The 24,728-nt window shown below is 40.7% G+C and overlaps 1 protein-coding gene and 1 long non-coding RNA gene across 3 annotated transcripts; one reads left to right on the top strand and one right to left on the bottom strand.

Annotated features, from left to right (window-relative positions):
• Positions 1-1,324: 1,324 nt before the first annotated feature.
• Positions 1,325-24,235, top strand: si:ch211-278j3.3 (E3 ubiquitin-protein ligase RNF19A). 2 transcript variants are annotated; one of them, XM_056363304.1, is made up of 10 exons: positions 1,325-1,608; positions 9,951-10,560; positions 11,347-11,837; positions 15,710-15,915; positions 16,175-16,322; positions 18,395-18,557; positions 19,089-19,203; positions 21,671-21,802; positions 21,958-22,207; positions 22,427-24,235. In XM_056363304.1, the coding sequence occupies exons 2-10, from the start codon at positions 10,408-10,410 to the stop codon at positions 22,704-22,706; spliced, it is 1,938 nt and encodes a 645-aa protein (XP_056219279.1). In that variant the 5' UTR covers positions 1,325-1,608; positions 9,951-10,407; the 3' UTR covers positions 22,707-24,235. The 2 variants fall into 2 exon arrangements, with proteins under 2 accessions (XP_056219279.1, XP_056219278.1); XM_056363303.1 differs by having other exon boundaries at positions 1,329-1,608; positions 21,937-22,207.
• LOC130160657 (uncharacterized) lies at positions 17,638-21,637 on the bottom strand. The gene is made up of 3 exons (XR_008826041.1): positions 19,841-21,637; positions 19,082-19,197; positions 17,638-18,541 (listed from the first exon to the last, which is right to left on the bottom strand). It is a non-coding gene; the product is annotated as an uncharacterized LOC130160657 (long non-coding RNA).
• Positions 24,236-24,728: the final 493 nt, after the last annotated feature.

Raw genomic sequence — 24,728 nt, 5'->3', positions numbered from 1 at the left:
GCCTATTCAATTGTCAGTAATGGAAGTTTCTGTACCTCTACAGTACTAATGTGCTTTTATACGATATATGCTTTTATGTAGATGGTATGACTATGAAATACTAAATCACAGTAGGCCTACTTAACTATTTTTGAGACTCTCTGCTTTTATTCTAAAGGCGTGGGACGCTTACCGGACGTTTCGTTGTTGCTGGCTGGATGCATCTTGATTCTATTGTATACACTTAGGTGTTTCCGTTTCCGAAAATAATTTCCGGTTTTTGTGCCTCACTGAATCATTGTAGTTGTAGTTCTTATAAAAATCGAAAACAACCGTCTCTATTCTTTTACAGCTCTGGGCCTGTGTGTCTGTTCTTTAAACTGAAAATTTAACAAAAGTAAAAACAAAACACTTATAAATCTACAATGGAAGAAAAACTACTATTACTATCCCCAACAGGCATACTTAAAACCCTAAAGTTTCAGTTCACTGTCACAGTTGACAGTAGAGACCAGTCTATACAGTTTTATATAAAATGTTTACAGGCAATGAATAAAAATCAACATCTTACAATAATGTTTTTGTATCCTTAACAAAAAGCCCCAGCCGAGTAAAGAGTCCTAGATGATGATGTTACAATGAAAAACAGTTCTAGAGAGAGCGGGCAAAGAAAAAAAAAGCCACAAATGTAGTTAAATAGTTTTTCTGCATGGAAAATGAAAAAGTTTCTTGAGACATTGTATCTCATTATCTGCGTTTTACAAGATAAGAAAAAATCGTGACAACCGAATTCACGAATGCAAGCACTCTGTTTGCCTCTAGATAATAGTATTGTAAGGTAGGGACAACATCATAAAATGCCATTACACTTAGAAAAATATATAGGTTGTCCTCCTGAGAAATTCCACACACCTTTAACGTATGTTGTATGTGTCCGTGTTGTTTACGCCAAAAGAAACAGTGCAGCGTTTGTTTAACTGTGAGTCCCATAAGTCTCGGAAGATGTTGCAGGAGATCCCTGTGGAATGGCTGCCTTTTTACTTTAGCTACTGATCTCATGAGATAGTAACAGAATAGAGAGAACCACATTCATCTTTCCCTCTTGTGAGCACTGGGCCTGTAGGATGTACCTTCAGTATTGATCAACAAAAATCCAGTTTATATTTTGTCTTGGGACAAAACAGAAAGCAGATGTCGTTTGTGTATATTTGGCAGTGAAAACAATGTGACAACCACTGTGTTTTAAGGGACTGGGCATTTATGAATAGGAGATCCTGGGATTCTGCGTCATCCCATTGGTTCATGTCACTGCAGTGTGCCTCCCCTCACGCCGCCGCCGCCGCCGCCGCGCAGCAAAGCCACCAGTCTGCTGCTGTACCGGGGGAAGGCTCTCCGCTCCTCACCGCGGATCTCCTCTCCTCGGTTCTCTCCTGCACCGGACTGGACTTTGTCATCATAGCCACCCTCTCTGCAGCGTTTGCCGGTCATTTATGTTTTCAGCGCAGCAGTGAGGAGGAGGAGGAGGAGGAGGAGGAGGAGACGGGGAGATTTCTGTGCTACTGTTTGGTCCTCAAGGGGAGGAGCCAGTTGTTGATTCTACGCTGCAAAGAGAAGGCGCCGTGCAGAGAGGTAAGATACCGTTTACGTAATAGAAATTATTGTGTGATTTATCTGCTTGCCTGTGCAGACTTTCAAAATGCGCATTTAGACGCCTTTGTTGTTGTTATTCCTCCTGTCCATGAGGGATAGGTACATGTAGGTGGAGGTGAATGCGAATACGTAGCCTATTAAACATGCCACTCCCTGCAATAGCATACTGATGCCCCGAACAGACCTCCCTTGAAATGATTAAAATGGATGAGTGAAAGTGTGTAAATATTTTCTCTAAATAAGTGTAGAGGTTATGTATGGCCGCCTTTGATTTTGTTCGCTTTTATTTAACACCTTTAATTTACACTTGCATCCACAATATATAGCATATACACTATAGGCCTGTCTCCCTATATGGTTTATTGGAGGATTTGGTGGAATAACATTTGTTTCATTTAAGATGTAGAGTTAAAAGAAATATATGGATTAGTAAGTTATAATAGACTAAGAAGACTTGTAGCGCTGCTGTGAAATTCCACACCATTATAGGTTACAGTAACATAATATATCAAATCTAATCCCTTATATAGACGTTATTCAATATTATAAAGTAGGCTACGGGCTGCTAGAGGTCAGTAAGACTCAGTGCTGAGCACCACATGGTACAGAAGCAGAATATTTTGGTCAGGGATGCCGCGGAGGACACAGTGTGTGTGGGCAGGCTGAGGTCACTCTCATGCCTCTGAAACCCGCATTGCTGATGTGGGCTTGTGTCCAGTCAACAGATATTTCTTTAATAGGGTGTATCATCGGGTTTCCCTCCACAGAGGATGAACTCAACATCGGACTGAAAACTGGCCGTCTTTTTTATTTATTTATTATTTTTTTATCCATAGCAACAGCTTGTTAACAAGTGTCATCCTTGAAAAAACGCCTCCAAACTGAGATAATATGGTGGTGATTAAAGAAAGAATCTAGAGGGACAAACCCCCCCCCCCAAAAAACCAATTCATGGCAATAGTCTCTTCCCTGTTTGGCATTTCAAAGAAGGAGAAACTGCTTTGGGGCAGATGCTAGTTGTGTAATAATCCCATCTGCCATTGATATTTTCATCTGTCATTAAGAGGAGTGCTATTCCATAGGCTCTAACCTACATGCAGCCATTTGTGGAGTCAGAGAGGCTATGCCTTCAAACAGTTAAGACTGTGCTGCAGACATGCACGGGATCAGCTACTTATTATTGTCCAGGTTTGAGAAATGCAATGAAAGTTTGATTTGATAACCTGAACGTCACGACAGCTCTTCTGCATCTCCTTTATGTTTCCAGTGTAAACAGGTCAGATTAAGTCAGATTAATCTCACATTCTCGTGACACGAAGATGACCAGCTGTACAGGTCAAGTGTCACTCCCTCAAATTTGATGTGTTTTAACCAGTTGCCTCTCTCTCTGCCTTAAGTATTATCTTCACCTGTAGGCAAATTAATGATAATACACATCTGGAGGCAACAAACAGAATGAGCTGCTTTATTATTTTCAGTAGCTACCTGCAAATAATAAAGATGCCGAGATGAGTATCCTAAATGGGATCCAGTAATTTAGTATTGCACTTCCATGAAATTGTGGGACTCACAAGAATCAGATCAACAAAATAATCATCAAAATTGGGGCAGCAGAGCCCAAGATACCCTGACATTCAGTTGCAAGTATGGGTCATGCTGCAGAAACACAGGATCCTACATTTCCCATCATGCAACCAGTAGCATAATTTCAATTTTTTGACATTCCCTGCCTGGTAAATGCCCATGTCTTAACTCTGCATCCTCAATTTGTAACACAGACTAAATTTTAAAAGTTTCAAAGCCTAAGATGAGTTTTTATACAACTTGCTAATGACAAAATAAACAGACCCTTATTTTTTACCTGTGCTACTTCTGTGTTTCTGTGGAAACGTGCCTGAGTGTGTGCTGCTTTTGTTGGCAGATTGAAATTGGTGCGATTGAGCATATGCTGAATCATGTCAGGAGGTAAAAACAAACAAGGCTCCAGCCAAAGCCTTTGTACATTGATGTCCTGCGACGCTGTCGGCCAAGAGGTCGGTTTTCTTTACTCTGTTTGAAATAAATTAAAAAAAAAAAACAAGGGTTTGCTGTTGTAAATTAAGACTCACGTTTGAGGCTGAAGCTTTTGTTTTTGTGCGCTGTTGTAGCTGACAGCACGTGGAAAGAGTGCCACAGTTGTGAGGCGGTTGAGCAGGTCACAAGGTCACACAGCCATCTTGTTACAGTCATCCTGAGTTTGACAGTGAATATCCACCTCCTGCTCTCATGATTCATGATTTATTGTAACTTCACATATTACACTGTGAGCGATAGACTTGATAATGATAGCTAGTCTACAGCCTATATAAATTGATATCGTATCATAAATTCAGTGGGCAAGTTAAGAAGAAATGAGCTGAGCTGAGCTGTTTTATATGACCTACGTCTGCTGTAAATTATACCCCCTGCTGGAGAACTGCAGGGCTGCTCCACAGAGGATTTCTCTTCCAGGAATAAAGCGGGTTATTTTTCTTCTGAAAGTTTCATTCTCCTGTGGGACCCAGTTCAACATGATTGATTTTTACCCTCTCTAGTGGTGTGGCTACTCAACTCCCAGAAGGACTAGGTGTTTCCCAAACACATAACAGCACGTTTTGCTCACGCACTGCTGTATAAATATGACGCACGATTGATGTATAGTTACAGTTTGATCACAGTTATTCCCAGTCATCAAATATGAGATTTAGGTTAGAATTTCTGCCTGAATGGAGGGTGATTTTATTTGCTCTCTGGCACAGAAAGAAAGTTCTAGGACATATTTTGTGTTTGTCCTTAAATTCTCTGTAATCCCTAAAAGACGCCTTAAGAATTTGAATTCTCGTTAAAGGCTGTTTTATCGGATTGTTCATTCTCTGTGGCAGAGAGAGTGAAACATCAAAGGAGCGCCAGAGTCCTGTAGTGTAAAGAAGGCAGGTCAAATCTTTAAGTGTGTCTTTGGCCTCAGGAGCATTTTATACTGTACACACACACGCACACACACACGCACACATCAACATCATCATTCAAGAGAAAAGAAGACCATTAAGCTGTAAACTGGAGATGTGCTCTCTCTCTTTCCGAGCAGCATCTGCGTCCGTGCCTCCTGTTGTTAACTGTCTTCCCTTGAGCTTTCAGAGGGACATTAAAGAGGACAGGACATTTTTCTCTTGCTCCCCACTGTCTCGTCATTGCATACAGTATATTTAGAGAGAGGTCATACGGTTAACTTAACTAAATAAGTTCAATTTCTATACCTTAGATATAAGGGTATGTCTCAATATTAGTTTATCTATGAGCCTGGATGCTTGTTTTGACACAGCATTCTTGGGTTTGAGATCAGTAACCAGAGATTGACACCACAATGTTTTTGGACATGTGTGTTTGAATGACACTGGTAGCACTTTATCTCATTGTAGTTGCACTGTGTTCTATTTTTTATTTTTTTTGCTTGCAACTTTTTAAGTGAGTTTAACCCCAGTTTTTCCTTAAAATCGAGGGTCGTATATACGGTAAGTGTGATAACATCGCATATGTGAGGTTCATCTGCTTGTTACAACACTTCAATGAAGCAAAACCAGGAAGCAAACGTGTCTTTGTGACGACTGACCTTTCGATGGGTCAGTGAGGTTAAAGAGGTTGAAACAAATGCTCCCACTAAATGTGTTTGGCTCTTGATGTCCCGCGAGCGTCTGTTTTTTTGCTCCAAGTTTTGCCTGTGACTATAAACAGAAGTTTCAGCGTAAACCGAAATGTCCTGTGTGTTTCTATTATAGCCTCTGGTTGTAGAAGACAAAACATTATCTACTCCTCCAGAAGCTTCTTCTGCCATTTCCGTCTCCGCAGTCCCATAATTCAAATGTGTATGTGCATAATAACGTTGGTTCCTGTCTGTTCAGGTGTGTGCGTGTGTGTTTGTGTGTGGGTGTGTGTAAGTCAGTGGTCTTTGTTTCTGGAGTTTTTGATGGAACGATATGATTCCAGATTATGATGATGATGACGATCTATAACAATGTAAGGATGCTCTGCTCAGACTGTGAACAGGACAACTGGAAGAGAAGGAACATGATTTGTGATAAATGGAAGCTTTAGTCAGAAGTTGAGGAAAAACTTGTAAGTCTACCTAGGTAGTTAAAAATGTTCGGCCCAGCGTTGAACTTACTTCAGTGCACTTAGTTTGCAGTCTCAAGCTGACCTGCCAGAATACTTTGGCTGATTCTGGGGGCCACAACTGATCCAAAACTAGTCTGAGTAGTTTAGTAGCTAAACGGAGCTGATTTTCAGCCCAAACTGACCCCAGTCTGAGCCCCTAAATCCGAGTCAAATCTGCCAGTTAAGTACGGACCAGAGCCCGTGCCAAAACACAGCAAATTTAGCAGAGAAATGCAATGGCTGTATAATGTTATGTAGAGTATAGTCTTTTATTTCTATAAAAATTGATTCAGTCCGATTTGAGTAAAAATAATCGTGGCACTAGTAAAACACCAAAATTTGTATTTCAACAACTCAGGAAAAAATCCCTCATTATTTATTATTACCATTATTAACATATACCATTATTGTGTTGGGTTACTGACTGTCATTTTATCATGTAAACTTTGAGATGTTATAATGTTCTGTACGATCTGATTTCACACCAACGGCTTTATCTCTGCTCTGCTGTGTACGAAAAGTGAGGATTGGGAAGAGGAAGCCTTTTAATTCTGAACTTTCTGATGAAAAACTTCGTTCCCTCACAGTGGGAATTTATCTGAGTCGCTAGGCAGCGAACTGTGTTGTCGTAATTACTTGGCTATCCGTCTTTAGTGTCGAGCGATAAGCCCTGGCTGAAGCCCACTGAGCTGTATTTTAAGAACACTCAATTCAGTGTGTCTGTCCGTGTGTCCGTGTGTGCGTCTGTTTGTGCACATGTCAGGGTGCCTGTGTGTGCTTGAGGCGTGTATATGGAGTGTGTAGATGTAGATATACACTACAGAGACAGTATGTTCGTGGCGTGTGAATTGAACTCTTGAGTGGGTTATGTGCTTTTGATGTCTTCATACGTTGGATTTATTGCTATAAATAAACAGCACAGAGGTCGGTGCTTTGGTTCCTGTGTTTGGGCTTAGAAAGTATGTTGCCATGGAATACGGATGTTGGGAAAATTCAAGTGGATGTACAGCTTAGATAAAGAATTTATCACTGTAAGTTACTAACTGTAGAAAACGAAGAAAAGCTGCATCTGGTGAAAGAAATGTAGTGGAAGACTTTGAAAAGGAAGGGAAACCCTTTCAAATTGTTGCTGTGGTGATCTTTCTTTCTTTTTTTTTTATTACAGATGACTTTATTCAACAGAATGCATTCCTTGCTTTCTGTTTTTTTTTTATTGTCCGCAAACAGTTTTCCATGAGAGATCTGGACAGCAGTTTTCACTTACTACATGTTGAGAAAACTAAAGAGTTGTCGGTGGATCTGTGAACAAATACAACTGAACCCAAAAAGATTGTGACCGATGGCTGTGTAGTGGTCAAACTTAAATGGAAAGACAACATCAAAGGCTGAAAACTGCAACTTGTGACCCCAACTTTTGAAGTGGGAGTTGTGGGGCCTGCTGTAGCTCAGACTTTGTCACAGTATCCTGTGTTGGGTTGTGAGGCAGTAAAGTTGTTCAAACATGTTCCCAAACAGCGGTCATCTAGCCAGTTCATATTAAACTCGTTTTTTTAGAAGTTGTGTGGACAAGCTATTAAATTAATTCTTTTAACTTGTTTATTGTATGTAATGTCTCTTCTATTAACTTATTTAAATATTTGGCTTTTTTTTTTTTTTAAGATTTCCAAGAAGATCTGTTCAAAGAGGATCTTTTCTTACACGAATGTCAAGGCAGTTTTAACAGATAATCCCTTCATAAAACAGCCGTCGCACTTCTGCACCCATATTGTTGTCAGTGGCAAACTACTGCGATGTAGAATTTCCAGCAGAGATACAGCGAAGGAGGAAAAAAAAAAAACGTGCATCATCTAATCATTGGTTTATGGTGCCAACTTCTCAAAGCGCAGGAATGTCTTCTCTTTACTCTTAAAATGACCATATTCAGTGATGTGCTGCTGCAGGGAGAGACTGCTATTCATGTCGAGTTGAACATATCCATATGACTGGAATATAAATACAACTCTAACTCTCAGTCTCTGTGCAAGAAGGCAGGTTAGGCACTGCAGTGTTACATAAATCCAGGTTCTTTGTGCATCTCTGTTTAAAGAATGATAGTAGCTCTTGTAGTTATAGCCTGCCTCTGGCTGGTTTCCTATAAAAAGTGCATTACTTTTTGAGATCACAGATTGAACTTTTTTTCTGCAATTACACAATTAGAGAACTGTTTCAGATCTTTAAATAGATGATAATATATAATCATATCATATTTCATGTCGAACTCCATGGTCTGATTTGACGTAGTGTCGATATGGAGAGAGCCATTTTAATTGGTCTGGGGTTTATATGACCTCATCACCTCATGCTCTCTTTGCTCTCTGGGCCTGATTACGAAAGCTCGCTGCTGCCTAATGGAGACAGAATGAGTTGTCTGTGCTGTCTATCATCGCCTCTCCTCTTCCTCACCCGCACCCTCCATCTCCCCCGATTCTCTCTGTCAAACCAGTCACAGCGCTCTCATCCATCTGCTCTTTGTGTCGCATGACGCTGTGACCTTATTGCTCATGTCCGAGGCTGTACGAAGGGGTGGCCGGGGGTGCAGAGATCCAAACCTCCATATTTTATTTCATATAAATGACTTTGTCTAGGAGTGAAATGGTGTAGCAGCTTGTCTCACGAATTGCTATTTTTGTGACATTATTCAAAAGGTCAAATTTCAAAATGAGGTCCTGGTCTGCTTCTGTTTCGAGTAAATATGACTTGGCGTCAGGCCTGGTCAGGTCTCAAGCCTCTTTACCAACAAAACCCTAGAAGAGACTGAATGCGCTGTTTAATACACAATATATCTTTTATTTATGTGGAGCAGATTTGCAGTGATTAAATATGAATATGGCTGCTAACGATGAAGATATCACAAATTAAACATCATAGGGCAGATTGAGCTACAGTATCTGTGTTTGTGTGAAAGTCCTGTTTGCTGTTGTTGTTCTATATAATGTGGCTCTGAATTTACAGCCAGAGGGGAAAGAAAGTTCATAGAAAACATTTATATTCATGTACATGGGGTTCACAGAGAGGTTTCTCTACATGAAATAAAAAAAAGGTTCAAAAGAGAATCAAAGTTCAAAAGAGAACATGACTGCAGATATGAATTAAAGCAAGATGAGGCTAATTATATGGTAAATTGTGGATATGACATTAATGTCGGGCTGGACAACATGGGTTAGAGCATTAGTTCCCAACCTTTTTGGCCTGTGATCCCTTAAAATGAAGAAATGTCTACTCACGGTTGATATCTGTTCAACCGAATAGTGATTTTTTTTCTAGTGATTGTGATATTTAAATTGCACAGAGATTCACAAGAAAAGAGCAAAGATTTGAGCAAAGTCAGGAAAATAAGACTAGATGAAAAAAACTATTTTTTTCTTATTTTTCTTTCTCTCTCTCTCTCTCTCTCTCTGTTTTTCTTTTAATTATCATAATAAAACATTTTTGGTTTGCGACCCCCTTACGAAGCCATTACATATTTCCTGGTTGTGACCAAACCAAAAAGTGAATATTTTTCCTTGTTCTACTTGCTTCAGAAGAGGAACGTTTATCCAGTAATACATGAGATTCACCGTAAATTTAGTTTAAATAATAAATATATCATTTTTCTTGCTTTCCTCTCCTGTATATTCTCTTCTGACACCTCACATTTATCTGGTGACCCATTTTGGTTAGGGGCCATTGGTTTAGATCGATATCACAGTACTAAATTAATATCCAATTTTCCACATATAGAGATCTCAATGTATATCACAATATAGAAAATATATGTATAATTACATATAAAATATGACGAATTTTGTTCCACTATAATGCACTACATTAGACAAAGCTTTAAATGTGTAAAAAAAAAAAAAAAAACTTTCAGTAATCATTTTGTTGGTTTTTAATTACATATTGCTTGGATTCATTTGCACAACAACATTTTGTGCAACTGTAACACAATGTAATTAAATCTTCTTGATGCAGCTCCATTGAAAGTTAATTAATATTATACTGAATTATCGCCCAGTCTTTTCATGTAGGGATTTCTTTGAACAAAACATTGTATGAGAAAATGACAACATGCCTTCAGAGAGCACAGTACATATATTTCTAATTCACTGTCATGATTGTGTTTTTGTTTCCAGTGACTGCTATCAGCGAAGAGGAGGCCTGAAAGGATGAAGGAGAATTCAGGAGTTCAGCCCCTTCAGGACTAGCTCAGACCGAGGGAACGTCAGTGGAGGTGGAGGAGGAGAACGAGGACTGAAAAGACAAAGTAAACCACATGACCAGACCACGGAAAGGCTCCAAATTAGTGATGTTCCCCTCGGGCAGGGATTACCTCCTCCCCGTCGTCTCCCCCTCCGTCTCTCCCGCTCTTCCTCCCGCGTACAGCAGAGCAGCCGCCCAGCTCCAAGGCTCTGAGCCGTGAGAGCTCGCTGTGCTCACCCACCCACACACACACACACACACACACACACACACACACACACACACGCACACACACACACGCACACACACACACACACACACACAGTTGCATCCTGCTCATGGTCGTTGGCCTGCCCTCCTCAGCTGCTGCTCCTGCTCTAGTCCCAGACGATGAAGAGGCCCAAGCAGCAGACGGGGCCGCTGAGCTTCCTAAACTTCTTCAGCAGAAAACCCAAATCGGAGCCGAGGCCCGAGAGGCCTGTGGAAGCCTGGCCCAAAGAGGAGGTGGCCATCACCCTGACCCCCAGCGAGCATCCAGAACAGGTGAGGATGTTTCTCCCGATACTGCTAATGCTGGTCAAAGTCAAATCAAATACTTGTGAATGTTTGATCTTGGTTTTTATGTGTTGAGCTTTAGTTTTAAAACGCCCATTAACAAGCTTATATGGAGTTTATTGTGTTTGCAAACACACTGACACTGAAATTTGTATTTGGATGGAAATTTACTGACGTGTTGCATGTATATATATATATATATATATATATATAGGCTATATATATTTTACATTATTGCATCTTTCTGCACTATTATTATTATTATTAGTGCTTATTACTCCATATCTACCGTCAGATATTTACTCACTTTTGTTCATATAAGTTTTAGAGGTAATTATTTATAATTTTAGATGTCAGATGTTTAAAGTGACTGAATCTCATTGTCTCTCAAATTGTTGTGTAAGACAGAAGAAGCTGCAGAGAGGCTGCAAATCATTAACTTTGGATGTATTACCTTCTGCTTGCTTCCTCCCTCTCCCATACTGTTATAGCCCAAATCCATTAGAGTGTTTATTTAATTAATTGGTAATTTCTAGAAATTATGTTGCCAAGAAACCAAGTGACCAAAGAGAACAAGTAGCCACCTACACGTCATACACACTCACCTAAGCTGCTTTTCAGTAGAAAGGTGAGGACGGTCCATTTGTTTTTATTTATGACTTTCAAAATAAAACATTTTTTTGAGAACAACAGCAGAATGTTCTCACAAGTTGCTGTCTCTCACCCTGTGACCCTTAGGATTTGGTAAATCAGCAGCTCTGTAATTGTTCATAGGACCTCAGCCTCGCAGCAGAAGAGGCTGGAGAATCAAGAGTTTCTGGAGCAGAAAGAGGAGAAGGAGGAGGTCCACCGGCAGCTGCTGAGGCGGGAGAGGATGGTGCCGCCACAGCCGAATGCGTGGGCGGGGTCAGCAGCGGCTCCACTGGTGTCCTGTCCCTCTCCTCCTCCAGCCAGGAGCAGCTATTGGACGAACACCTGGAGGAGTGCCCACTGTGCCTGCTCAGTCAACCGCGTTGCCACTTCCCACGACTCACCTCCTGTTCCCACCGGGCATGCTCCGACTGTCTCCGCCAGTACCTGCGCATCGAGATATCGGAGAGCCGGGTGGGCATCGCATGCCCGCAGTGCCCTGAGACACTGGCGCCACTGGATGTCCGTGCCATCCTAGATGACCGGGCGCTGCTGGAGCGGTTTGAGGAGTACCAGTTGAGGCGTTTTCTAGCTGCTGATCCAGATACACGCTGGTGCCCTGCGCCTGACTGCAGGTGAGAATCAAGCTTATACCGCCACCCTGCATTTAGATTATAGGAGCAAATCAGCTATTTTTTCTTAGGGTTAGGGTTAGAGCTAATTTTGAACATAGTGTATTTACACTAGAAAATATTTAATTTCAAATTCATTGATAATAATAAAAAGTAAATAACTAATTAACTGAGAGCATAGAGAGAAGGTAATTTAATTGGGAAGAAGATAAGGCATAGAAAGTAAGGAATAATGGCCTCTGAACTTGTAGAAAATGTATCTTTATGGACATCTTGAGTCACGAAGTAGCTGTTCACCGTACTGTAATTACCGTGCAAAACAATTAGGCCTAATCTATCGCTACAATATGACAGCTCTTGTCAAACCCTGTCATCCCACCGCAAGCTTTGTGTTATGAAACGCAACTGTGAACAGTTTTTCAGTGTCAGAATGATTGATTGCACTTTAAAAAGCTGAACTGACAGCAAGTGAAAGCTCAGTTTGAGTTTTACATGCATCCCGAGGCTGGTAAAATTTTCATGCCTGCAATATATTTATACAGATCCTGGAACAGAGCAAGCAGGTTGTGAAGGATGCAGTACACTTCTTTCCCTTTGTAACTACACCTTTTCAAGAATCTACCTACTGTGTCCAAATGTGGGACTACATCTGGTAACACCAAATACATGTTACACTGGGAGTTAAAAATAATTCTTCTTTAATTAGTTTATTACAATAACACTTACAAATTAATCACTTGTGATGTGACTGGCGTTTCTTGGTGTGTTTCTTTTTCCCTGAGGATAATTGGCCGAAATGTTTTAAGCACAGCTACACTGTGATTTCATTGCAGAATCGATCTAAGACATTATCATAAATCATACAGGGAGAAATCCACTGTGGAGGAGTCAGAGATATATTGTTTTTTTTTTTCCATTGACAGCAGCTTCAATCCAATAGACCACAATGCAATGCAACCACAAGACATGTTCTGAGTTAACTCGCTTCTTTTCTGCTGTTGTTTACAACATTCACAGACACCGATCCATCACTGTATCACCTTAATGTTCATGGGTGGGTAACAGGATAGGGCTGCTGATGGGAAATCATAATGCGTGTGTGTGTGTGTGTGTGTGTGTGTGTGTGTGTGTGTGTGTGTGTGTTCGGTGGGTATTTGTGGTCAAAAGCACGTATGCACCAGGGTCCAGGACTCAGTGGTAGACTGTCTGTCTCCCCAACTGTCAGTGCTCATAGGCCGGTCGTGATGAATGAGTGGAGCAGAAATCAATACGCCAATCCGTCTGATGCTGTGGTGAATTAAATATAACACAGAGAAACGAGTTCGGATTTCCAAAATATCTACAAAAGACCCATGAATTTTTAGTTTGACATATTTGAAAAAAAAAAAAAAGAAAAAAAAAGGGGGAGTTGAGGTTACTGTAGTTGTATTTAAAATTTGAAATGACTAATAGTTCCCACAGAGCAGAGCTTTTGAAGTGTTTATGTAAAGTATTCATTCACAGTTATGGTTTGTGTATTCCCATGTTCCCGACATACAGACATTCCTCGAGGTCTTAGTGACAGAAGCTTAGCTGGAGATTATCTTGGTTTAGGGAAAGTGTGGCAAAATGTGTGTTTTACACTGTGTCTGTCTCTGTGCATTTGGATCTATGTGAGCACATTTTTCATGTTTTTAATCCATTGCCACAATATGACAGCCCTTGTCAAAAATGATGTTAACTGCATAGCCTGCTAATTAGATTGATCTGAATAAAAACATAGAACGTTTTAATTTGGACTTCTGTCAAACCCTTTACATTTTGAGATACCTACTGGATCCATGATCCCTGTGGGATTTTTTCTTGTAAACAAATCAAAGTATGTTTACATCTTTGTTTCCTATCAAAATGCATTGTGGGTATCCTTGATGCCCAGCAAACATGTTGAAGTAATTTTCCTCCTCGTAAAACAGCTGATTTTTAAAGATACTTTCAGACTTGCTTTGTTTACATCTCTGTTTACATTGGCTAATACTCTCCCTCCTCACAGCCTTTTTTCTATGGTGCTGCTGCTGCTGCCTGTTTCTCGGGGCATTACCACCACCAACTGTCAATCAGTGGAATAGCCTGAAACCACTGCCAAGAATGTGTGTCGTGTCAGCACGGACTCGTGCGCATGCATGTGCTTCCCCGTGCACGAGATATAGACAAAACAGGCATCCGCTCATGAAAGCACTTGCTGCATAGTGCAACAAGTGGTTAAAAACTCTACAGGGTACCTTTAAAGTCCCCCTCAAAAAAAAAGAAAAGTTTTGCTTATTTTTGCTTCACCGATGTGCAGAACGATGTATGTGCAGCAGAGTTTGACATTAAAGGTTGTTTTCACATTCATCTGCTGAAAGTTGAGAGTTCCTCTGTGCTCATCTTAAATCTGAATTTAGGGCGTGTAATCATAAAACATAATTTAGACATAAAACATAAAGTAGGAGTCATCTTCTGTCCAGTCAATAAACTTTTGAAACCTAAACATTTTGCATATTTATAGACTTTTCAATGAGGAAGAAACAGAAATAGATTTAATTCTGAGAATTTTTAACTAGGTAATTAAACTTTTATATATATGTATATGTATATATATATATATATATATATATATATATTCAAAAAAAGTTTAATTACCTAGTTAAAAATTCTCAGAATGAAATCTATTTCTGTATATATATATAATATATATATATATATATATATATATAACCCATATCAGACAAATTATTATTCAAAGCAAGAGTGTTTTAGATTTTTTAAAACATGTCTGGAAGGGATCTTTAAGAATATATTTATATATAAGCATGTATTTTGCAAAAGGCTTTGCTAAAACTTTGATCTATCTATAATCTATATTGTCAGAGGCAAGAAATAAAAGTGCAGCGCTGCCCGTCAAGTGAAATTCGGTTTGAATGGTGTCAGCCGCCTGTGACATTGCCAGTGTTGTGCTGTCAGAACTTCTTTAAACATCTTTGTTGGATGCCAATTATTGCTGGTTTCTTTGATACAGATATTCACTGATACCTTGAAATGTTTTTATGCATGAACAAGTGTTTGACTTGAGAATCAGAGACAGTTCAAATCTAGTCTGACACCAAAGTGGATTCCAGGCAGCAGTCTAATTATCCCTGTATATAGCCTATGTGTGTGTGTGTGTGTGTGTGTGTGTGTGTGTGTGTGGCCTTCATCCTGCCTGAGCCATCATCCTCTCACATAAACCTGAAAACCACATGAGGCTGGCGTTGCCAAAGGAAAAAACCCTGGTGGAGCTTTTTAAATACTTCACAGCAGAGCAGTGCTGTTTGGATCCTAGAGGCCCGTGACTCACTCACGGTTACTTCAATTTGTATTTGATCACTAATCACATGATCTTATGAATATTAAAAATGTTGATATCCCCTCTGAGAAGTGAGATTAGGTCCACAGGAACCAACCTCTTTGTTATCATCATAATCGCAAATGTGCTCAAGATCTGAGGGTGGAATTATTCCTGGTTCAGGTGTTGAACTCTGGAAACCAGTCCCACAGATAGTTGTATCTCTCACTGAGTCAACAAATGTGCTGTTGGTGAGCCAAGACAACAATGAACAATTCAGTGTGCTTCACCAGGCTAAACAGCAAAACAATGCAAGGAGAGCAAGAGATTTGACAATCATTATGTTTTCTAATTTTTTTCATATTTATTCCAGTCAGACAACCAAATCGATGGTATTCAAATGAAACTGCAGTCGCCGTGACCCATCTTGAACATGGTGCGGCAACAGGGTGGAATAGTGAGTAGGGATGGAACCTGGACTAAAGCACTCCATGATGATCAGTTATCATATGAACCAGTTTCTCTCTCTCCTCAGCTATGCAGTGATAGCTTACGGCTGTGCCGAGTGTCCCAAGCTGAGCTGTGGCCGTGAGGGATGCGACACGGAGTTCTGCTACCACTGTCGGCAGCTGTGGCACCCCAACCAGACGTGTGACCAGGCCCGGCGTCAGCGGGCCCGCCACACCTCAGGCGGCAACGATGCCTCCACGCTGTACGTCTTCAATGAAGAACCTGGAGGAGGTAGGACGGGCAGCTCCCGTTTTACCTTTTGTTGCACTGTCTAATATGTTTTTCAACAAGGGACGCAGCTGGCTCGACTCTGCTGACATTTCTTGGCGCTAGCTTTTCCCAGGCAACCAGTGGAGACTCCATGAAGTCGCTTCTTTCCCCCTAAAAGTTATTTTTCCCCAAAAATGTTGAGCTTTTCCTTTAAGTGAATAAATAAATATTGCAGAATGTGTGGTCAACCCATTATTCTGTGTTCACTCTGTTGCTGTAGACGCGGAGGAGATCAAAGCGTGTCCTCGCTGTGGTGCCTACATCATGAAGACCAATGATGGCAGCTGTAACCGTATGAACTGCACTGTGTGTGCCTGTCAGTTCTGTTGGCTGTGTATGCAGGAGATCACCGACGTGCACTACCTCAGGTGTCGTGTTCACAGTCAGCTCATGATCACATTAACATGCACAACCAAATGCCCACATCCAATTTAGAAGATGTCATTTTGGGAACTTTGAGAAAAGGCAATGAAATGATTAGTCAACTAAACATTTAACAACAGATTTAGTAATCATTACATCATTTAAGTTATCATCTAATCATCTATTCATCTAATTATTAACACAGTGTATTTATGTTTATTTATGTTTTGTCCACCTTGAATTTTTTCACTTTTTTAGACCAAATGATTAATCAAAAAGAAAGTGACACAGTAACTGCTAATGTAATTCATCATTAGCTGCTGCCTTACAGTGAACTATCTTGGTTTTTTGGAGACCTACACTGTGAAAGTGCTGCACGGAAACACAGACAGAGAAAGACAGGTCAGCAGAATTCGATCCTAGTCTCACAACAGCATGAGGTGAAAAAATGCTTGATGGCACAAGTCTAACTTTGGCATTTGTGAGATACTTCAATTCATTATTAAGGACTAAAACCTCATAACTAGATTCACTAGAATTATTATTATACCTGGGTTCGCACCACTACTCCATCTGTAGGTTATTAAGCAATACCCAGTCGGAAATAAAAACTGGTCAAGTCAGCAAGTCAGCATACTGTATGTCATTGTTTAGAGGCTGCGCTGCTTTAAACTGTTCCTCTTAGCCTCCATTGACTTTTCCAGTCCGGGAGGGGAGTCACTGCTGACTTGTCATCAATGCATCAGCTCTGCCTGCCTCCATATTTCCAATGCGGCAGAATATGTAACTCAAGATACAAGACTAGCTAAAAGAAGATAAGTAAATCTTTCCACTGGCCAAGGCCATTTCAGAACCATAGTGTATGAAAGGTGTGTGAGATGCATGATTTTTTTTTTCGTGTATTGATTATTTTCATGCCTTGGGTTCTGTTGCCTGCATGAGCCGCATTGTCTTTTTACACTGTCTCTCCTCCTTTTCCCCCAGGCCCTCCCCCTCCTCCTTTTCTCTTCCCTCACCCTGGTCTGTCTTTCACACTATAAATTACAGTGAACGTCCTATAGAAGGGCAAAGCTTTTACCATCACACAGCAAAACCATAATATCTCACTGCAATTCCCCCACTCAGGCTTTTAGAATCCCAAAGTGACATTTGCTGCGGTAACACAAACACATGCTTTGAGAAGAGGCATAGCTCTAAGGTGCTATTTGTGTTCCTTATATTGTCACTGCTGTTCCTACAGGTTATTTGCTGCTTGATTAGACCAAACAGCATTAGTCAGTGTTGGCAGTTAAAATTACACCACAACATCAAAGGCTGATGCTAGATTAAAGTAGCACCTAAGGCGACATTTATTGAACCTAAAGTCATATCAGGTTACAGAATATCTACTCCTCGTAAACAGACTTAAATAACCAGGCATTTCCATTTCTCTAACAGCAGCATGCAAGAAAAACAGGAAATAGTATGTGAATTGTAGTTGCAAATGACTATAATTCAGGGAGAAAAAAAAAAGATAAATGCAGATGAGATCATTCAATTTGGGAAATGATGTAATGACAGCAATAAGATAACCCGCTAATGTTGTCATGTTGTTGTCACTACTTATTTATTTCACTAGTTTCTTAAAAAATAATCATTCAGAAGTTTTTATGGTGTGCCAGAGTTGGTTGAAGTTGTGTGAGAGGTCATGACCTACACATGATGATGATGCTTTTGTGGTCATAGCTTTGGAGACGATGGTGGGCCTATGTCCATGTACACACTATATATGCTAAGTATGAAGTTTGGATAAAACCAAAAATCTCTGCTAATAAGGCGATAACAAGACTAAGAGTCTAAAGCCATGACATTTAGGCACACTGGTGGTGGTGTCTGAAGAAAAGGTCAGGGGATCATCAGAGTTATTAGGATTCATCCTCTCGGAACCATGTGTCTGTGCAAAATGTCCCGGGGAACCATTCAGTAGTAGTAGACTGAACAACAGAAAGACTGAGATCCATAGGATACATTTTTTTTCTTGAACTTTGTGCATGGTAATACTTTGAACTCTTTGGTGATCTCCCCCGTTGTGTCTCAGCCCCTCAGGATGTACATTCTGGGGGAAGAAGCCATGGTCGCAGACCCGCAAGGTACTGTGGCAGGTGGGCATGTTGCTCGGAGCACCGGTGGTCATCTCCCTTATAGCGGGCATCGCCATTCCTGTCATCATTGTGGGCATACCAATCTACATGGGCCGAAAGGTACAAAACACTCAGTAAACACTGTCTCACAGGAATTTACTGGTTTGAATAGATTCACATTGTGCAGTATATCTTAAATGTGCAAAATCTTCCCATTTGGCTCTCTAGGATACTCATGTAAACAAATGAATGCGTTAAAAGGATTTCAGTTTTTTAATGTAAATGTAAACATGTACATTTGCCAACCTCTGTGTAAATGATTCGTACATCCCAAATGCTGTTTATTTCCATGTAATCAACAGATTTGAAATCAATTTTGTTATCTTGCACATAATGCAGGTCAGGTGGATTGTAAACAATGGCAACTAAATTGCAACTAAACTGACATTAGATGTGAACGTATTTGTCTGTCTTTGTGTTAGAGCGCTGTGGTAGCCAGCTTTTCCTCTCCCCTCATGCATGCTGGGATGTCTTTATTAGTGGACATAAATAAGTGACAGGACTAAGTGGTTGCAGAGACTGAGAACAACAACTAAGAACAACAAATTACATTTCCAGTATCTAATTTATATTTTATTTGTTACCGTCCAGGTCCATGGTCGCTGTAAGAAAAACAGTATCTCAGGAAGCAAGCACTACTTGACTGTGGCGAGTGGGGTGATGATGTCAGTCTTTGTGTCGCCGGTCATAGCAGCTGTCACTGTGGGTAAGGAGCAAACGACAACATGGCCATCTTCTGTCATGCACACTTCGATGTAATTAAAGTGTAAAATTAGCTCATTTTTGCAAATTTAGTTGTGAATAGGTTAAAATATATATATATATATAAATAAATATGCTAATTTAAAATATTTTGCGTTTGAATACTAAATCAGATTTTCCAGTGTCTGAGGCAGTATTTATGTGGATCAAAAAATCAATAAAGATAGAGACGATGGAGAGTCTGGCATACTCCCATCTATAGTGATGTGTAAAGGCTGTAGGACAATGTAAATGCTACCATCACAAGCCAGCTAACTTAGCTTTGTGCAAAGTATGGCTGACCTACCAGCACCTCTAAACCTCCCTGATTAACACACAGATTTCCAAAAATGTCAGATTGGTCCTTTAATAAATCAGTAGTTATACTCATTTGAACACGAGTCCAGGCTTCATTTGGCACAAACCTTTAGTTTACAGCCCTACAGTCATTGATACAGCCATGTGAATACTCACAAACAGGGTGTCTGTATGCAAACATGCAACTTCACTTCATTGCCACACACACACATGCACACACACACATACACACACACACACACACAGTGCAAAGTAGCATTTTGATGACTCATGCTCCTTCCTACCGTAGGTAACATTCGTGGCTCTGACAGAAATCCTTAAGGCTGTATCGGCTTCTCAGCTTCCCTCTGCAGTGTAACAACCATCACTGTACCGCGCACTGATGGGCCCTCCCTTGGCACACACACTCGAACAAACATTTAGCCGCACTGTACTCGTCACCCTCGCCTCCTACCCCTGCGTATCCCTCCCTGCTGTCTCTACGCCCCCTTCTGTTTCATTTTTCACTCTGGCCTCACTTTCTCTCTGCCGTATGCGTTTCTCATATCTCTTCTGTTTCTCATATTTCAGTCACAGCTCCCTGCCTTGTTGTCTCTCTCTTTTTGACTCACGCACATCCAAACATACACACAGACACTCTCTCTGTGAACAGTTTGGTTGGCAGGCTCATCCTCTTGCCCTGGTTTCACCCTGTTGCTGAGTCAATAGCGTCCCAGTGTTCCCGCTGTGTTAATGATGTCCCTTTGTTTGGCTGGCACTCTGCTTTGTGTTCCCAAATTCCTATCTCAATCACAGGTTGCATAATCACACACCATACGCAGGCTGCTGCTCATCGAGTTCGGGGGTTTGTTGAAACTACTTGTGTGAAGGTTACGAAGGACAGTGAAACTGAACTTGTTAAACACAGTTTGACTTTGCCAGTGTAGCTATGCACTGCAGTATTCTCATTTGGACTTAGCATAAAGACAGGTGATCCATCTGCTGTGAATACTTTATCTATTCCTCAATTGTTATGTCAGAAATTGAGTATTATGTCCTGCCAGTGCACGAACTGTGAAGAAATCTGTCTTGCCGGTGCATTTAAGGAAGCTTCAGCAATCAAGTTTAGAGAGCCATGCGTTCACAGCCTATGTTGTCCAAAATAAAAACCAGCAGGACAAAGAATACTCTATTAATTTTCAAGTGTCCACAGCAGGGATGTCTTTCCACCTCTCAGCTTAATAATAGTAATTATAATCACATATAACCAGGAAAAGGCATTCTGGCCAAGGGAGCAGCACCACATAGAAAAACACAGAGGTTTCAAAACATATAGCGCAGACTTATAATGAATCAACGTTCACAAGACTCACGCAGATGAAATAAGATAACATAACAAGTGATATAAAAACAAATATATAGTAGATAAAAATGCTTCAAAAATAAATACATAAAATGGATGAACAGAGCAAGATCAGCTTGAGTACAATTCTATTAGAATGGATTTAAAAGCTTGCAAGGAAATGAGTCCCTGGCTTGGTACACTCCTTGGAACATAAGGAAGATATAATTTCCTGGAGCAGAACCAGTAGTTCCCATTTTTATTTGGAACAATTAAACTGCATAATTAAGATGGCTAAGATGCCAAGAAAAGCTTTGTAAATAGGTGTGTACTTTAGTCCAGCTCACTGTGAAGCAGGAGGGACTTCCGTTGAAAATGTACAACTCTTTAAAGGTGCACTTTGCCATTTTAACATGGATTTGCAGGGGTTGGACTTTAATACTAGGCATTTTTTTCTTTTTGTTACTAACTTGGGGTGTGGATGTTGAAAGACGAGAAGATTTATCAGGGTTGCATTGTGGGAATGATAGTTCTAGTGTTTTCTGAGCCTGAACCATACGAAGGACTAGAGGTCAGGATATTTTGGCCTCGGCTGCTTTGATTTTTGCCATTTCTTTTATATATCTCTTTCACAAGGCCCTCCCCCAAACTTTAAATCGCAGCAGTGCTCTTTTAATAACCATTTGTATGTTATTAAATGATAGTAGTTTGGCACAGACTCTATAGACAAATGGTTCCAATTATATATAATGCATTATGAATTGGTTTTTCATACTTTTCTTTTTTCCCGCAGGTGTGGGTGTACCGCTAATGCTGACATATGTCTATGGGGTCGTCCCCATGTCACTCTGTAGGAACGGTTGGTGTCGACCCCAGAGTGAGCCCCCTGAAACACACAAAATCCAACTGGAGGACTTGGCCAGCTGTGAGTACAGAGTGTGGCCACTATAAAGTTCCTGTGAGGGATATCATATATCGAAATCATTCACATCAGTGCTGAGTTGTGATTTTCGCTCCGAAGCACGGCCTTATCTGATGAAGTTTCAACTTCTCTTATAGATCTTCTATTCTCTCATGTAGTCAGTGACCACTGGACGGGTCAGAACAACCCAACGCCCAGTGACACCAGCGTCCAGGAAGTTAGAGTGAGTGTACAGGAAGTGGGTGTCCTCCCAAGTACGAGCACCACGCCCCCAGAGCTAGATAGCTATGTGGGATTGGATGAAACCACAAAACGCCATGAATATACTCAGCAGGACAGCCCATCAGACTGCGAGGTGGTTATTGTGCCTGACAGCAAGCTCGACGACACGCAAGCGGGTCCTCTGAGGTAAATGTTGCCTCTGGATTTCCTCTCTTTATAACGTGTCTTTTAAGAAGGATTTAGATTTTTCTTTCTTTTTTTTCTGATGTAACACCTAAAAGAAAGTCCCGCTGTTACAGTTTTTTTTTTTTAACTCACTGGGGCACTTTTTTTCATAGTCTAGTTATCACTGAATACCTTGCAGCTTTATATTGATGTCTCTATGTATGTCTATTTTTACTACAGGGATGGAACCAATATTGAGGTCCGTGTGGAAATTGAGACCCATCCCAGAGGCGCCCGCCAGTCCAGCCTAAGTAGCATCCTGTCTAGCCGAAGCTTGTCAGTGGAGTCCCTGGGACACTCGCAGTCCCAGTCCCAAGACTACATGTGTGCCTCAGAACTGGAAGGAAGACGAGACGGGGGAGGAGGAAAAGGAGAAGAGCAGGAGGGAAGAGAGAAACCAGGAGGGGAAGCAGTAGGAGGAGACGAAGGGACACCAGTCTTTGAAATAGATGGTGTATGAGGTCCTTCAATGCAGGCTTTATACTTGGTTGAAGATTTAGTCAGGTTTTATGGAAATAAACAAAATCCATGAGCTGACATGTCCCTGGATTGACCTGCAAATCGTTGGCCAAGGTCACCCCCTGCTTCCAAGACGGGCCCTCCCACCAGATGCCTTCTAGCTCCAGCCTCTAAGGAAGACGCGGGTTTAGAGAGAGCAAATGAAAAAGATGCGAGTGTGTGAGTGAGTGTTTGAGACAAATAGCATGAGACTATGACATAAAAACTCAAGGGGGATAAACTGTAAAGCAGACAGGATAGCACCCATCAGTGAATCTAAAACAGAAGTGACTGAGAGCATGATAGCCGACTAGTTCAGTCTGTTTTTTTCTCTGCGGTCTTTTCTGAATGGAGACTACCTTATTCCCCCCTCTATTATAAATCTATTTCATGAAGCCCTCTCTTTGTCCAGCTGTACTCTTATACTTCTTTTAGTGACCTCACCTCCCTCCTCCCCCTTCTCTTTTATGAATAAAGAAACCCTCGCAAGCATGATTTGTTTCATGGGCGGATTAAGAATTTTAACAACTGTCTTGTCAATGAGTGAATATCAAACACTTCCCAAGCCATGCTGTGAGACAGTAAGATGTTTTTGTTTTTTTTCTACCTTAAAGAATATCTCCAGAATTTTAGGATGCAGTGTTCAGACCGGAATTGGGCAATGTTAAACAAACAATGCATTTTTTTTTTTTTTTTTTTGAAAGAAGTCCGGCTGAAAATGACATCTGGGAAACTGGAAACCAAGTCTGTAACTGTTGTTATCTATTGGATTCAAAGATGCTCTGTGACATTGAGGCAGTGATTGTTTGAATTGACCGGAGGGCTTATAAATACCATGAATTATAACTATTAATCACAGATCCACAGTCTTCCATGGAAGCAGAGAAGAGGCAGTGTCACTTTTGCATTGTTTTAGTGCAGCGTTTCACCTTGAAGAGGCTTTTTCCCTTCTAAACTGAAGAGGGAGACATTGCTTTAGTTTGTAAAACTGCTCATTCTAATGCAGATACATACTTGCATTAGTGGCAACAACATGGCAGCGACACTCAACTTTTAAAAAAATAGCTGCATGATTATACTGTATCCAGGATAACACATACTGTATACGCACACACAAGCAAGACTTCCATGTTCACATACACAGTCGCACATACACACACACACACACACACACACACACACACAAGTGCGCCCACACACGCAGCAGTCGGTGTAGTCGCAGTAGTGTGCACTGCTGAGGACATTAAATATAAACTGAAGACCCTCTCAGATGATCACAGAGCACCAAAATGACAACAGCAGCATGCCACCTCAGGCTAAAACTGTAATAACCCCTTCTAGAAGATTTATGAGAAATACATGACTATACATGCACTGCTTCGCTTCCTGAGTGTGAAATACTTGTGAGATGAACTCAGACATGACGTGATGACCTGTGCTGGGTTGTGGACAGAAATTTAAATAAAGATTTCACCATGAAGGACAAAAACACACAGCATTGGTTTGTATGTGTCAGAAATGTATGAATTTTTCTAAGTTCGAGTGGAGTTGAGAGAATGCACCAAAAGGCCCCAGTCAAACCTGAACAGGGGATCCTGTAAGTTGTTACACATCTTTGAACAGTGAAGAGTCTCAACTTTAAAAATAGCTGCATGATTATACTGAATCCATGAAAACACACACTGTATATGCACACACTTTCTTTCTCGAAATTGAAGCAAAGAGATTGATAGACATAAACCTTGGTATTTAAATGTTCTTTTAAACAGCTTGTGGCCACTCATTCAAATCTTGTCCTGACTCCCAGGGCCCATAATTGATTTTGTCTTCATTCCTTCATTTGAAAAACATTTTTTCGTTTATTTTGTCAAAGAAACTTCCTGCTAATAAATAAATATCCCCAAACATTACAGTGCTTATTAAGTGAAGATGGTTCACAACAAGGTTGCAACAACCAGTTATAATCGATAGAGGGCGCCAACAT

The sequence above is a fragment of the Seriola aureovittata genome, chromosome 19 (genome assembly GCF_021018895.1).
Source record: "Seriola aureovittata isolate HTS-2021-v1 ecotype China chromosome 19, ASM2101889v1, whole genome shotgun sequence".
Taxonomy (NCBI): Eukaryota; Metazoa; Chordata; class Actinopteri; order Carangiformes; family Carangidae; genus Seriola; species Seriola aureovittata.
The sequence above is the reverse complement of the archived record's forward strand: the minus strand, read 5'-3'. Positions and strand labels throughout refer to the sequence as shown.